The sequence below is a fragment of the Talpa occidentalis genome, unplaced genomic scaffold (genome assembly GCF_014898055.3).
Source record: "Talpa occidentalis isolate TD23 unplaced genomic scaffold, MPIMG_talOcc4v2.1 talOcc4.14, whole genome shotgun sequence".
In the NCBI taxonomy this organism is placed as follows: domain Eukaryota; kingdom Metazoa; phylum Chordata; class Mammalia; order Eulipotyphla; family Talpidae; genus Talpa; species Talpa occidentalis.
The window spans coordinates 71,132,068-71,146,055 of record NW_023601433.1 but is presented as its reverse complement, the minus strand read 5'-3'; the positions used below and the strand labels follow the sequence as shown (position 1 = coordinate 71,146,055).

General features: G+C 51.7%; 1 protein-coding gene across 1 annotated transcript in view; it reads left to right on the top strand.

Annotated features, from left to right (window-relative positions):
• Window positions 1-1,070: 1,070 nt before the first annotated feature.
• The window catches only part of LOC119244776 (calpain-9), a 31,541-nt gene continuing 18,623 nt past the window's right edge, over window positions 1,071-13,988 (top strand). Inside the window, exons 1-8 of the mRNA XM_037510760.2 lie at window positions 1,071-1,283; window positions 3,247-3,316; window positions 5,927-6,045; window positions 6,387-6,520; window positions 8,716-8,884; window positions 9,746-9,829; window positions 11,162-11,247; window positions 13,527-13,604. Of these exons, the coding sequence (XP_037366657.1) occupies window positions 1,071-1,283; window positions 3,247-3,316; window positions 5,927-6,045; window positions 6,387-6,520; window positions 8,716-8,884; window positions 9,746-9,829; window positions 11,162-11,247; window positions 13,527-13,604 (953 nt within the window). The remainder of the gene's footprint in view (window positions 1,284-3,246; window positions 3,317-5,926; window positions 6,046-6,386; window positions 6,521-8,715; window positions 8,885-9,745; window positions 9,830-11,161; window positions 11,248-13,526; window positions 13,605-13,988) is intronic.

The following is a 13,988-nucleotide window of genomic DNA, read 5'->3' as shown; positions in this document are numbered from 1 at the left end:
CCCATACTAATGGGCACACACTAAACCCTTCGTGCTTGTGAAAACAAGGAGCAGGGACAGGAACAGTTGCCAAAGAGGAAAGTCCATCAGATGGAAGAAGACGATCTCGCCCAGTTGGAGAACCGTTGAGAGTTGAAATGGGCTGGGGATTGGATTCTAACGTGGGAAGGAACATGGTTTATTTGGGGGCGATGTGCTGGGTCCCTGGAATATTCTGGTTAAATGAATAATGGAGGGTTGTGATGAGAACACGCGGGGTGCTGCAGGGAGGGTCACTATTCGGTGGGGCGGGCTCTGAGAGTGAGACGGGGGCACCTGAGCTGCTGGGAAAGTCTCCCGCGTTTGCAGTCACCGGAGCATCAGTCACTTTCCCAAGGCCTCTCCCAAGGCTGAGTGAGCAGGAGTCTAGGGTACAGGCAGCCGCTCCTCCAGCTCAGGGGCCAGGACCCCTGAGGCCATCATCTGGGCCCTGCCCGCGGGAGGCGCTGGGGCAGGTGAGGGCACACACCTGGGAGCGCCAGGGAAGAGCAGATAAGCGTGAAGTTTGCCCTGCTCTATGTCACATTAGGTGGCATGTAAGGGCTGTGTGAGCCCTGATCGCATACTAGGTACCTCAATGACTCACCACCGCCCACTACAGAGGACAACTCTCAACTTGAAGACAGGATCCCAGTTCCCGCAGAGCTCTCCCTGACCAGCGAACACTGCCTGCCACCTCCTGGACCCATGTGGCTCCTGGCACTCCTTCCTCATCCCGCATCCTCCAGCTCCCGCGGGTCTCCTCAGGGCATTAGGCAGAGGGTGCTGGGTGCTGCCTTGCCCAGAATGGGCCCCGCCCCTCAGCTCCCATCTGCAGAGTCCCTGGAGGGGGGAGGGCTCTCTCTGCAGTTTACCATCAGGGTGTGCCCCATTGGGCCTGATAGGGAGGTGCCAGGCTAATGGTAAGACCAAGAGCCACTCAGCCCAGGAACCCCGGAGCTGGTTCCCTCTTGACTGGCCCACACATCGTGCGCCTCCCTGCCCATCGCAGACCTCAAGCCCACCTGCCAGTTGGGGAGCAGCCAGCAGCCATGCCTTACCTCTACCAGGCCCCGGGGTCCCGGGAACCACCAGCTCCCAAGGACGCTCGCATCATCCATTCCTCAGGCCAGAGCTTCGAGCAGTTGAGGCAGGAGTGCCTGCGGAAGGGCACGCTGTTTGAGGACCCAGACTTCCCGGCCAACAGCTCCTCTCTCTTCTACAGTGAGACTCCCCAGATCCCCTTCGTGTGGAAACGGCCAGGGGTGAGTGCAGCCAGAAGGTGGGGGTGGCAGGCAGGGGGCTTGCCAGGAGGATCCAAGGACCCTGGAGAGGGCAGCAGGAGAGGAGGGAGCAGGAGGGGAGGCAGAGTACAAACCTGATCCAGGCCATCTTCCCAGGGGAGGCCATGCAGAGTGATGGCTGGGAATGATGCAGGGAGCACACAACAGCTGGCTGGGCTGGGGGTGCTCTAAGGGGGCCTCCAGGGCATCTGCTGCATCCAGGCCCCAGCAGTCTCACTCCCATGGAGGTCAGGACTCGAGTCTGACAGTGTCTTGGTAGTCAGGGAGTGGAGGTCAAGGCTATTCAGGATGAGTTGGGCCAGTCCCAGGCAACAGGTCCCCCCCAAGGGAGAGGGTGGGGGGCAGCCTGAGCCCCCACTCCCGGGAGGGTGTTCACCTGGGTGATGTATGTAAGTGCCCAGCAGCTTCTGCTCAGAGCCCAGGGTGCTCAGTGTGGACGGGGCTCACGAAGCAAGCGTGCAGTGTCTCCATGATAGGGGGTGCATAGGAAGCAAGGGGCTGCCCAACACATCCTGTTCCCCTTCCCGCAGTACCCATGAGCCAGTGTCCATGCCCCCCCACCCCTAACAATTGGAGGTGATGGTCCCAAGGGCCATGCGCTGCTGCCTGGGACAAGGAGTCAGTATTTGCTGTGCTGGGTTAGTCAGGGCTCAGCCTCTGACTGGGTGGTGCTGGCTGCCTTCCCTCTGGTGGGGACCCGCCTGGGAGCGCCCCCAGGGGTGGGCTGTGACGGCAAGGAACGGAGTGCAGAGAGGGCCGGGAGGCAGCTGAGACCCTGCCACCCATCTGTCCAGGGACTGTGGTCACACCAGTCACACCACTGCATCCCCACACCTCAGTCTCCTCCCTGTGAAGCTGAGACACTAGTGCCCACGGCAGACACGGCGTCCTGCTGCGGTTACTGGCATCACCATCATTTGCTCTGCATCCCACCTTCTGAAAGGCACTGGGTGCCCCATGTCTGCCTTCATGCTGTCTCCTTTCATGAAAATAATGAAGATGTGTTAAATACACAGCCTGTCTACTTAACACACACACACGATTCTGGAACTTCAGGGCAGAGTTCAAGGTACACATGAGTTCTTTATACAGTGGTAAGCTCTTTATTGCTATTTCCTGATGGAGGGTGTGTGTATGTGTGTGTGTGTGTGTGTACTGCCCTATTTACCAGTCCACCTGAATCATGTCTAAACGGCTTCTGGTCGTCTAGTATTTTCCTAAACCTGACAAGGCTGTCACTGAGTGCCTCAGGCTTTCTCCTGAGAAATTCTAGTTACTTCCTTCCCTCCTGCTGGCCTCCCTGCCTCCACTCATCAAGCCACCCTGCTACTGCCTGTGGGGCTCATGCCATCTCCTGCTCAGTGCCCTCTCTGGGGTCAGCACTGCGTACAACAAGGCATGGATTCCCTCAAAGGCCTCGTCCTACCACAGCCTCCCCTTATCCCGCCACCACAACACACTGTGACCATCACTCAGAATACTGGGCATGGTGTAGGAAGCTGAGGAAGCAATGGGGTTCTCACAGGCAAGCCAGTGCCAGCCTCACAGAAGACGGGCTCTGAAGGTGGCGTCACAGGAAACAACAGCACCGATGGTTTCATTAAAACAGTATGAGTTGGAAAGAAGACACCAAGTATGTTGGGGTGGGGGGGATAAAAGGCTCCTAGGGAGGGTCCCTGAACATGAGACCAAGTTCCCCAAGCAGAGAAGAGGCTCCTGCACTGACGAGCATGTAGGCAGAGGGGATGGAGGGGCCAAGTGAAGTGACTGGCGCATCCCACCAGAGGCTGGGCTGTCCCTTTGCATGTCCCTCCATGGGGAAAAATAACGAAACAGGAAAGAAGTGTTCTGCTGCAAGAAAGGAGAGCCCGCCAGGAAGGGGCAGGAGGGCCAGGCCTCACTGACGATGCCCTCATTCTTCCAGGAAATAGTGAAAAACCCAGAATTCATTCTCGGAGGGGCCACCAGGACTGACATCTGCCAAGGGGATCTTGGTGAGTGAGAGGGTCGCGCACGGAGAGCTGGTGGTTGGACAGATGCTCCTGGGGGTCTGAGCTGCCGCCAAGGCTCAAGCAGCACAGGTCCCCAGCCACTCCCTGCACAGGGATTGGGGAACATGACTGCTCCCATCTTCTGCTTCCCCCTCCTCCCCAGTTGGCCTCCTGCTCTGCTGAATGGGAGCCAGAGGACTCACATCCCTGGCGATCTGCTCCCCACCGGTTTTCAGAGAACAGAGAGACCCAGAGGCGCTGCCTGGCTGCCGGCTCCTTCAGAACATTAGTCAGTCGCCTGCTAGGCCTCCCCTCAGCACTCATTGGCTCACTTCATCTTGCCAACCAATTTTGGCAAAAGCTCCCAATTTTACAGAGAAACCCAAGTCAGGGAGGCAAAGTAAATTATCCAAAGTCACAGACATGATAGATATGCAGAGTCAGGACCCCAAATTCCTCTTAACCACTTTGCCACACTGCCTCTGGGGTTCATGCTTTTGGGACCACCTCAACCCCCAGAGGAATGAACCAAAGAGAGCAAACTACTGTGAGCGGGAGCAGACACTGAGTTCCCCACAGCTGAGGTCACCACTGTGGTCTGACGGATGAAGTGGGACATGCCGGGAGCTTCATGACAAGTGGCTGAGTTACCCACCCAGAACTCAAAAGTCACACCTAAAATGGTGATAGATGATTGATACACAGACAGACAGACAGACACATGAATCATGACAGAAGATAAACAGATGATGGACAGGTAGGTAGGTAGGTAGATGATAGACATAGAGACACAGACATGGTGGATACATGGAATTATACATTCTAAATATAACCTTGGCTTTTCAAAAAAAATAAAGTGTAAAGGTTGGTCTTCATTTTCTGAGGTGTAGCCCCCCTAAGAGGTTCTCCCTGTTCTCTTCAACATCTCCCTCTCAGTTGTCAACCCCATTCTTACCCTACTCCCCTCATCCAGCCCTTCATGCATCCCCCTGGTGATTCTCTTTGGGTAGGAATTATCAATCACTAGAAAATCATTGATGGGACTCTTTTGGTTTTTTCAAAGTTTTAATTTGTCACTTTGGTATAAAACGATTTTGAAATTACCACCTTAGTTGATAATTGATGACAAATATTATTTTGTGGCACTTTTTCTACATCTGAATACTGTATATAACATATGAATGAAGGTTCTCCCTGGTGGCCTAGGGGTTGAGTCTCAGTGCTATTACTGCTATGACCTGAGTTCGATCCCCAGCCAGGGAGCTAACCCACATATGGTGCAGCAGACCTCGCCTGTCTAGCACACTGCTGCCCTTAGCAGTGTATTTCAGTAAGTCCACTGTTTTGCTCCCCACTCTGTCTCTGGTGAATCCTCTCACCACTCCACATCTGGCCTATACCCCACTTCTATGCAAAAAAATCAACATATGAATAAAGGATAACAATAAAATGGACAGCTGTGAACCAGCCCCCCAAATAAGCACTTGACTATCACCAACACCATCGTTGCCCCTCCCTATCAGTGGCCACCTGCATGCTTTCACCCGACAAACTGAACTTTGAGGGCACCCTCACCCAGCATCATGCTTGAGGTGGCCAAACCTATCCATTGGCACAGACTCAACAGTGATCAGTAATTTTCATCTCCTTTGGGCTTTTTCCCTTGTTCTGAATTGTGTAAATGCCATCTGAATGTCTCTCCTCAAAAGCTGAGCACATTTCTGGTGAAATAGTCTCCGGCAATGACCAAAAAAGGGTTGTGTAACAGTGTCCTGAGTCCAGTGGTACAAAGAACTTTCCTGAAATGTCAACTCTCGGGAAGCCACACTTGAGTTCCAATGAATTCAAGTGGTATTATCGACTACAAGCAAATACATTTGGGGTAGAATGGGGAGGTTGTTGGTTTAATAGGTAATTCCCAATGTCTGCTCAGACATCTTTCACAGGCAGCAGCTAGAGCTCTGATAGGTACAGATGAGGTGCCTGCCCCAAGCTCAGTATGAGCACATGAACGCATGTGGGAGTCTGTACAGTGTACGCTTAAAACACTGCTTGATATTCACACTCACTTTTGTGTTTTCCTCTGAATGGGGGCTAACTCGAAGGTTATATCTGGGGAAATCAGCAGATCAGTCTACAAATCTTGAAAATGCTAAATAAGTGAAAGTGGATGATACCCATGAGTTATTATTACCTACAACAAAGCTAAGTCTAGCCTGGGGAGGCATGAGCCCTGGCAGAGTGCTCCCTCCGAGATCACCCCAAGTGCCACAGGCCAAGCAGGATGAGACGTCACTCACCCTGGCCTGCTGACACTAACTCTCACAGCCCTGGCCTCCTGGCCTTCCACGGAGCTGACGTGCAGTAGAGCACTGTGACACCCACGTGGACATGAGCTATACCACTGCCAAGCCAGACCTGTCTGTGCTCAGTGGGCAGGAGAGCTGGGAAGGGAGGCAGAGCAGAGAGATTTGCTGGTAACCTTCCCTTATTTTAAGATACAGAAAAAAACGTGGTCACAGCTGGAATGCCCCACATCTCCCTTGGCCATGGAGCTGTCGTGTTTACCACAAATTAGCAGTAAGAACTGAGATGAGGACTTTTCACTTACAGGTGACTGCTGGCTGTTAGCTGCCATTGCCTCCCTGACACTCAATGAGAAAGCGCTGGCCAGAGTGGTCCCCCAGGACCAAAACTTTGGCTCCGGTTATGCTGGGATCTTCCATTTCCAGGTAAGTGAACTTACCTCATTGGGGTGCAGTGTGATGTCAGGTGTTTCTGCAGCTGCTGGTCATCAGGGGTGCCTTTTCCTCTTGAGAGAGAACTGGTCAGAGAGCCCTGGAGTGCCCACCCCGGCTCTGAGGGGACCGCGCAGGGTCTTCGAGCCCATGTCAGGGGCGGGTGGGATGCTCTGCACGTGGCTCCACGGACAAAGAACAGCTGAGCCCATCGCAGAACCCACGTGAGAGTTTCCTCCAGATCTGAGGAAAAAGCAAAGTGATAACGTGGGCAAAGGGGGGCTGGACCTCCTGTGAGACTCAACCCTGCAATCTGTCTCTGCCCTGTGTGACAGCTCTGGCAATACAACGAGTGGGTAGACGTGGTGATTGATGACCGGCTGCCCACCTTCAGGGACCGCCTGATCTTCCTCCACTCAGCCGACAACAACGAGTTCTGGAGCGCCCTGCTGGAGAAAGCCTATGCCAAGTGAGTGTCGCCCAGCGCGGGCAGGCCCCTGTCCCACGGAGGCCAATCTCCCTCCTGGGTCCTTTTCAGGGCACAGCTGTGGAGAGGGACACTGAGGCTCTGGGATGGCATGTGTGGGGCGGCAGGGCCACCTGCCTGGGGCCCAGTCAGGGCTGAGGTGGAACAGGAGTGGCTGGGGCAGCTTGCTGTCGGGATCTAGCTGTGCCCATCCTCAGACACATGGCGACGCGCATCCCTTTCCGCCCCTGCATGTGGATCCTGCCTTTGGCAGCAGCCAGAGTGCAGGGATGTGTTCTGGGCGACGGCCCCGCCAGCACAGCCAGGGTAGAAGCCTCAGGGCTCCTGGCCAGCCGAGACTGAGATGTCACTTTCCCACTTTGGAATTCTCCTTGAAAATTTTTTAAATTGTAAATTGACTGTTTTAACCATTTTTAACTGTATATTTCAGCGGCATTAAGTTCATTCACATTGTTAGGCAACCATCACCCACACAGCTTCAGCCTGCCAGACTCAAACTCTGCACCATTCACACTACATCCCCTCCCCGCCCCCCAGCCCCCGGCCACCACCCTGCTACTTTCTGTCTCTGGATGTCACTAACCTAGGAACCCCGGCTAAGTAGAATCTCGACAGTCATTTCTATTCACCCGAGTGGCCACAGTTCCTCTGGCAATGCCGCTCTCCAGCCCACCAGCTAGTCAGCAGCAGCCATGATAGCAGAGCTCCCACGGGGTCCCCTTAGGCTCAACCTGGAACTTCAAGCTGTGGAAATCCATCCTTAGAGACAGGAAGCAGGGAGGAAGGCCATGCTTCTACCTCCAAGTGGGTGTATAAGTGGCCAAATAAAGTAAAGGTAAACGGAGGCTCAATTAATCCTGAAATCAGCAGGATGGGATTAAACCATGAAAGAACCCAAAGGTGCTCCTTTGCCCACATGCCCACCTGGTCTGCATAAACACCCTCGGTGCCACTGACAGGCTTGGGGTGAGCAGAGGGGATGCTTTCCAGGCCTGGTGGGGGCAATCCAGTCCTTCAACGAGTACTACCATCAGGGACCCCTCCTCTCTAGGGTCAGCTTCTCTGCTTGGGGCTGGATTGGGTGTGGTTTCATTCTCCAGGAGCTCAGAAGAGGAAACCCATCACCTCCCTCCACCCCAAGCTGTGCAAAAGGTTTGAGTCAGTTGGTAGGATTTGAAACCTTTGCCTCAAGGAGAGGTTGCCTAAAGGCAACCTTTGTCTTTCCTTAAAGAAGGCAAATTAGTTCATAGAAAGATGTTCAACATCATTTGTCATTAAGAAACTGTAAATGGGGGCCTCCCTGGTGGCTCAAGGGATTAAGCACAGCACTATGAAGCAATCCCCAGCCTCTGCAGAATAAGTTCAATTCCCAGTTGGCCAGAGGGTCCCACTAGGGACAGCAGACCTCTCCTGCCTCGCCCACTGCTCCCCTTAGCAGTGTATTTCAGTCAGTCTGCCTGTTCTGTTCCCCGCTCTGTCTCTGATGAATCCTCTCACCCCCCACATCTCTGGCCTTTACCCCAGCTCTTGTATGCATAAATAAATCTTTTTTAAAAAAAAAAGAAACTGTAAATGAAAATAATAGTGAACATTGCTACACACCGACAAAGTTTATTTCATAACTCAAGCAGAGTATACATATATAAATTATGTGTCTATATGCACATTCTGTGTGCAGGTATGTGTATGTGTACATGTACAGACATGTTACGTGTACAGTTGTGTGATTGGTAGTACCTGAGACCAGGAAGGAAAAGTTCCTTAACCCTCTGTCTACACGACTAATTTTTTCCTGGTCAGGTCCTATGAAGAGAGAGAGAGACTTATTTAAACATCACAGCAGTCCTAGAGGGGAGAGGACAACTGTCCCCCACTTTGCACATCATGAAACTGAATCATGAGCGGGTTCGCACAACAACACTCAGCTTGTAAGAGATGGGTCTGGCACTTGAACCCAGGGTCAGAGTAACCCACACCAGGCTGCCTATCTCACAGAGATTTCTTGTGTCTTCAGAGCATCAAGTAGACCCCAAATCCTATTTCCCATCTTCCCTCCATGCCACCCAGCCAGGCAAACCTTGGGAGGTTTCTGATTCAGTTAGAAAAACCTCTGGCTGGGGCACCACCTGGTGGCCTTCCTCATCCCTGCAGTCGTTTCCAAACTTCTGGCTTTACAGGTTGAATGGGAGCTATGAGGCGCTGATGGGGGGCAGCGCCATGGAGGCCATGGAAGACTTCACTGGGGGTGTAGCCGAGACCTTCATAACCAAAGAGGCTCCAGAAAACTTCTATGAGATTCTCGAGAAGGCCTTGAAGAGGGGCTCTCTGGTGGGCTGCTCCATCGAAGTAAGTCGCTCACCTGTCTCTCCCTTCCAAGCTCTCTGCCAGAGTCAGAGGCATGAGCAGGTGCCCTGAGCACATACAGGAGGGCTGGCACTTCCAGGACTGGGGAGTGTCAGTGTTTGTTTATTTTAATCCAAGCAGAAGTTTCTATTTAATGTCTTTCAAATGACGAAGCTCAGACACCCTTGCTGTGTCAGGTAGAACAATCCCGACAAATCTCTGTCCCTTTCTCTACCCCAGCGGTGCTGTGTGTCCCCTTCTCAGCTCTGCCCTTGCTCATACAAACAACCACACACACTCAGGAATGCATGGCTAGGTTTGATTTCATGAAATGAAACCCTAATGTTTTCTGGAATCTTTGTTGATGTCACACATCATGAAAAATATATCAGTAGATACTTAACAGTATTTTTTCTAATTTCTTTATGCACACACACACACATAGTTTTGCCTCATCTAGTTGTGAAACTTATCCAAGTTTTCTGTTTCCTCTTGAGTAAACCTTGGGAATTTGTTCTTTGCTACTAAATGCCCCATCTCCTGGTGTTTTCAAGCTGGTGACCTGGAGCTGAGTGTAACAAAATGTCTCCACGTGCATATGACTGTGCACCCCCATGAGAGGATGATCAGACAGTTCTGTCTGGGGCCAGAAAGTCAACTCTTTGTTTGGAACGAGGGGCTTATCATCCTGGGGAGAGGCTGGGAATGCCTCATTGTCACTACTAAGGGGCCTCCTGTGGAACATTTTGTGTGTCCCTTCCTCCTGGGGAGCAAAGAGTCCGGGCCTGGCAGAGCCGGGTCTGGCCTGGTAGGCCATCATCTGACTTACATGATGGGCCCAACCGTGCTATTTTCATGTTTTAGGCCAGAAATACTGCAGAGTCCGAAGCCCGGACACCTTTTGGTCTCATTAAGGGTCATGCCTACACTGTGACGGGAATTGATCAGGTAAGTGACGTGCAGTCCTGCTGGAGGGTACAGGGACAGCCGTGACCTGCTCATCCTTTTCCTTAGTGCATTGAAGCTTAAACTGAGCTTTCAGACTTCAGAGAATGTGTCACCTAGAGGAGGCAGCCAGTATGCAAAACAGCAAAACAGGGAAGAAAGTAACATGAGCTTCCATCATAGTTTCCAACTTGTGCAGCAGGTAGGAGAACCTGGTCTTTGTTTTTCTTTTCTTCTCTAATTCCACATCAATCCTATTATAGTGTTCTCCAGAGAAAAGACTCAGTAGGATGGATGGATGGATGGATGGATGGATGGTAGGTAGAGATAGAGGGATAGATGGAGATTGGTACAATACAGATACACAGTGGACCCGTGATGCAGGGGCACTAGCTGCACATAACTGTTGACTCCTCAAAAGCTTAACTGCAATTGTCCTTTAGTATCTGTGGGGTATTGGTTTTAGGGCAACCCGCCACCCCTAGGATACCAAAATCCACAGATGCCTAAGTCCGTTATAATAGGTTCTCCAAATTCAAGATTCAACCAACAAAGCAACACCCAGGGTTGGTTGAATCTGAACTTGGAACTCTCTGATAGAATAAAATCCAAGAAAGTGGAGCAACTCAGTTCATTCACACTGATATTGTTTTGTCCTGTGTAGTGTGATGTATGTGTGTATATACATATATACCTATATCAAGGGAAACTGCTCCGAGAGCTCAAATTTCTGGCTAGTTGATGAGCAGGAGTCTTATTTTCTCTTTCTCCAAAGCCCTTGTGAACTGTGCAGTTCCTGCCCCAGAGCAGAGTAAGGACGGCTGGCTGGGCTTTCTTTCCTGACTCCGGGCTATTGATGTGGACAGCAGAGATCCGCAGATGACACCCCAAATGGGAGAATATTGGCTTTGGAAGACCTAGATGTGGTTTTTATTTATTGTTGCTGTTTAAATTCCCAACATGTGTTTCTGTGCTTGTCATTCAGCTGTGAGTAAGAGGCTATGGATGAAGGAAAGTCAGTAGTAGCTTACTGAGCGCTTCTCAGAATTACTCTTCACCTCTCTCTGTGGATTCTGAGGCTCCCCAGATAAACAAGCCTCTAGAGAAATTGCAGTCTAGCAAGTAACTCATTCATCTGAAGATTCACATCACGTTAGCCACTATGTTTAGCAGGACAATTCCGAGGGCAAGTTAAGAATGGATGAGTTTTGACATGTTTTTAATGTATAGAAGTGAAGAGGCTTCCGGTAAAGCCAGCCCCGGCTGAGAGGAACCACTCCGGAACTCACACATGAACTGATCCTTTCACATTCCCCTGCTGCCTTTGCCTTCCAGGTAAACTTCCGAGGCCAGAAAACTGAGCTGATCAGAGTCCGGAACCCTTGGGGCCAGGTTGAGTGGAATGGGCCCTGGAGCGACAGGTGGGTCCCCACCGCATCTCTCTGGCTGGCGCCCACCTTAATGCTGTTCATGGGGTCCAGTGGGCCAAGGCAGGCTGGTGTGTCCTGGGAAGGAGGAGAAGTTTGTCTAACGTGCTCCCCTGGCTTCTGGGTGACCTCACCTCTTTCCCCTCATCCCCTGGGGCCCGCCTTGCAGTCAAACTTGACTCTCAAGGAAGACTCTTAGAGTGGCCTTTTGTCTTCCCTGGGATTATAGTCATGTCGGTGACTGTATTGCCTCCCATGGGGATAGTTCACATCCTCATGTATGGTGGGTCTTTATCTCCACATATGAGTGGCCCCAGTGAAGTGTGTGTGTGTGTGTGTCTGTACGTGTGTGTGTGGTAGCAATGAGTATTTTGGGTGTGAGAATCCCCGAATGCTGCCAGCAGGTCAGTACAGGATTCTCTGGCCATTGGCCAGAAGCCCAGTGGCCCAGGAGAGGCAGACAAAGTGAAATAGGAAATTCAGCCACTACGACTGCTCTGATGACCAGGATTATTTATTTGGCTCCAATTATAGGAAAGGACTTCCTTTCAGGCCTGTGTCCCCTCCATGTCCCTTGAGAGGTGGCCCCTGTGTCTGGGATGATGGGATGGAGCAGGTGTGCACAGGCAGGATGCACCCTGACCTGTCTCTACCACCTCCCTCTCTCCTTCCTCACCCAGAGCTCTGGCCAGCTTGGGCTCTTGCTGGCCTCTCTGCCCACCTGCAGCTCCTGGGACTCTAGGGAGTCTGTGCAAATCTAGAACTTGATTAAAGCCAAGTCCATGTTTAGCCTCAGCTCAGACAAGTCACCAGGGGGCGCCAGTCATCTGTGTGTCTGTGGCTTTATTAACCAGACTCCAGCCTGAGGGCACAAGACTGACACTGAAGTGTCCCCCATCACTGCTCCCTTCCCGCCACCCCCAACCCCTGCTGCCTTCCACCTCCTCAGAACCAAGGGACTTTGGCAGAGACTGATTCACACCAGACCCACATCAAAGCAGGCACGAACTCGGCCTTCCTCGCCTGGCAGAAAGGGAAGGAAGAGAAATCACGAAATCAAAAGGAATGAGACTGCTTTTAGCTCCTAAGATTGATAGAGTCCCTTAACTCAGGGGACAGAGTCTCTAAAAGGACAAAGGCTACTTTTTCCTTTCCCTGAGAAACATGGTGAAGAGGGAAAAGTGGGTTTTACTGGAACACAGCTGGGGACTGCCTGCCTCCAGGCAGCCTTGGAGGGGTGGGAGGGTCTGTCCCCACCCTGATCCCAGATCCTGATTCTGCCTGGTGCTAGAGGGAGGCTGGAAAACTCAGCTTAGCCTTTGGACACATTATGTGGTGTGAGCCATTGGAAGAAAATGGCCCAAAGGAAAAAAAAAGGCTCTTAGTTCTGTTCTCCAGATCCCGCCAGGGGCAACCTGGAGAGAGGCTCTGGGTTCTCTGGGCTCTTCATCCCCAGGAGTCGGGACTCACGGGGTGTGGGGAAATGGTTCCCCCCTTGAGAGTGCTGAGGTGATGGCAGCCCCATTTGAACTGCACATGATCCTTCAACAGCACAGGTTTAACTGTACACGTTCATTATACTCAGATCTGTTACCTCTCAGCAGGTTCTGCAGCCACTGATTCAACCAACCTTGCGTGATGGTTGGCTGAATCCTCAGATGCAGAACCCTCAGGATAAGGAGGACTGACAATAAGTTCCATTTGGATTTTCTACTGCACAGGAGGTTGATCACCCCAAGTTGTTCAAGGGTGAACTGCTTCTGGAGACAGGGGTGTGTGTGTGTGTGTGTGTGTGTGTGTTGGAGGGAGGAGGATGTCCCAAAGAAGCAGTGACCTTAGAGGTGTCATTCCCAATATGGAGGGCAGTAGGTAGCTGCTCACCTGAGGACAGGCAAGGCCCCCTGGCAGAACACAATCCAGCTTTCCAGGGAGGTCGCAGAAAGAAAGTACTTGGTAGATCAGTGTCAAACAAGCTTGTCAAACAAGTTATGATTATGACTTTTCAAAGTGTCAGCTGACAAAGAACAGGGGTCAAGTGAGTTTCCCTGCCTGTAGTGGTCTCATGAGAAGCACCTTCTTCCATTGGCTGTGCTTGGAAATGTACTTTCTGACCAATCTCAAAGCCTCTGGTACATTTCTGGGGTCCATGGTATAGTCACTGACCAGGATCTATTCCTTTCATAACCGCACACCCTGGTTCCCAGGAAAGGGTGCTCTCCCGACACAAGGCCAGTACTACTCATGACTCACGTGATGATTTTTTTTACTCCTAGTTCTTCTGAATGGCGTTCTGTGGGCCTCGCTGAGCAAAAGCGACTGTGTCACGCTGCACTGGACGATGGAGAATTCTGGTACAGTTCTTTCCTCTTTATTTCTGTACTAAATGCAAAACAGGTATGACAAGGCCCCATGGCCTTTGGGTGTAAAGAACACCCCATTTCATCGTATAATTTTATCATACATTTCAGTAAATCACATACTCCTGTCTCAAAACCCTTATATCCACCCAGGTTGGCAAAGGATTTAATATGTCACATGTTAGGGACTGTCCCCATCTCTAGATTTGTTTAGAGTGTCAAGGGAATCCATGTGACCCAGGAAACAGAAGGCTCATCCTCCCAGCTCTCACCCAGCCTCCCTCCACTAAACCATCCATCATCCAAGTTTGCATTTGAATCTGCAGCCCAGTGAATTTGCATGCAGGCAGCAAGCTGGTCCTGGGGTCACTACCTCCA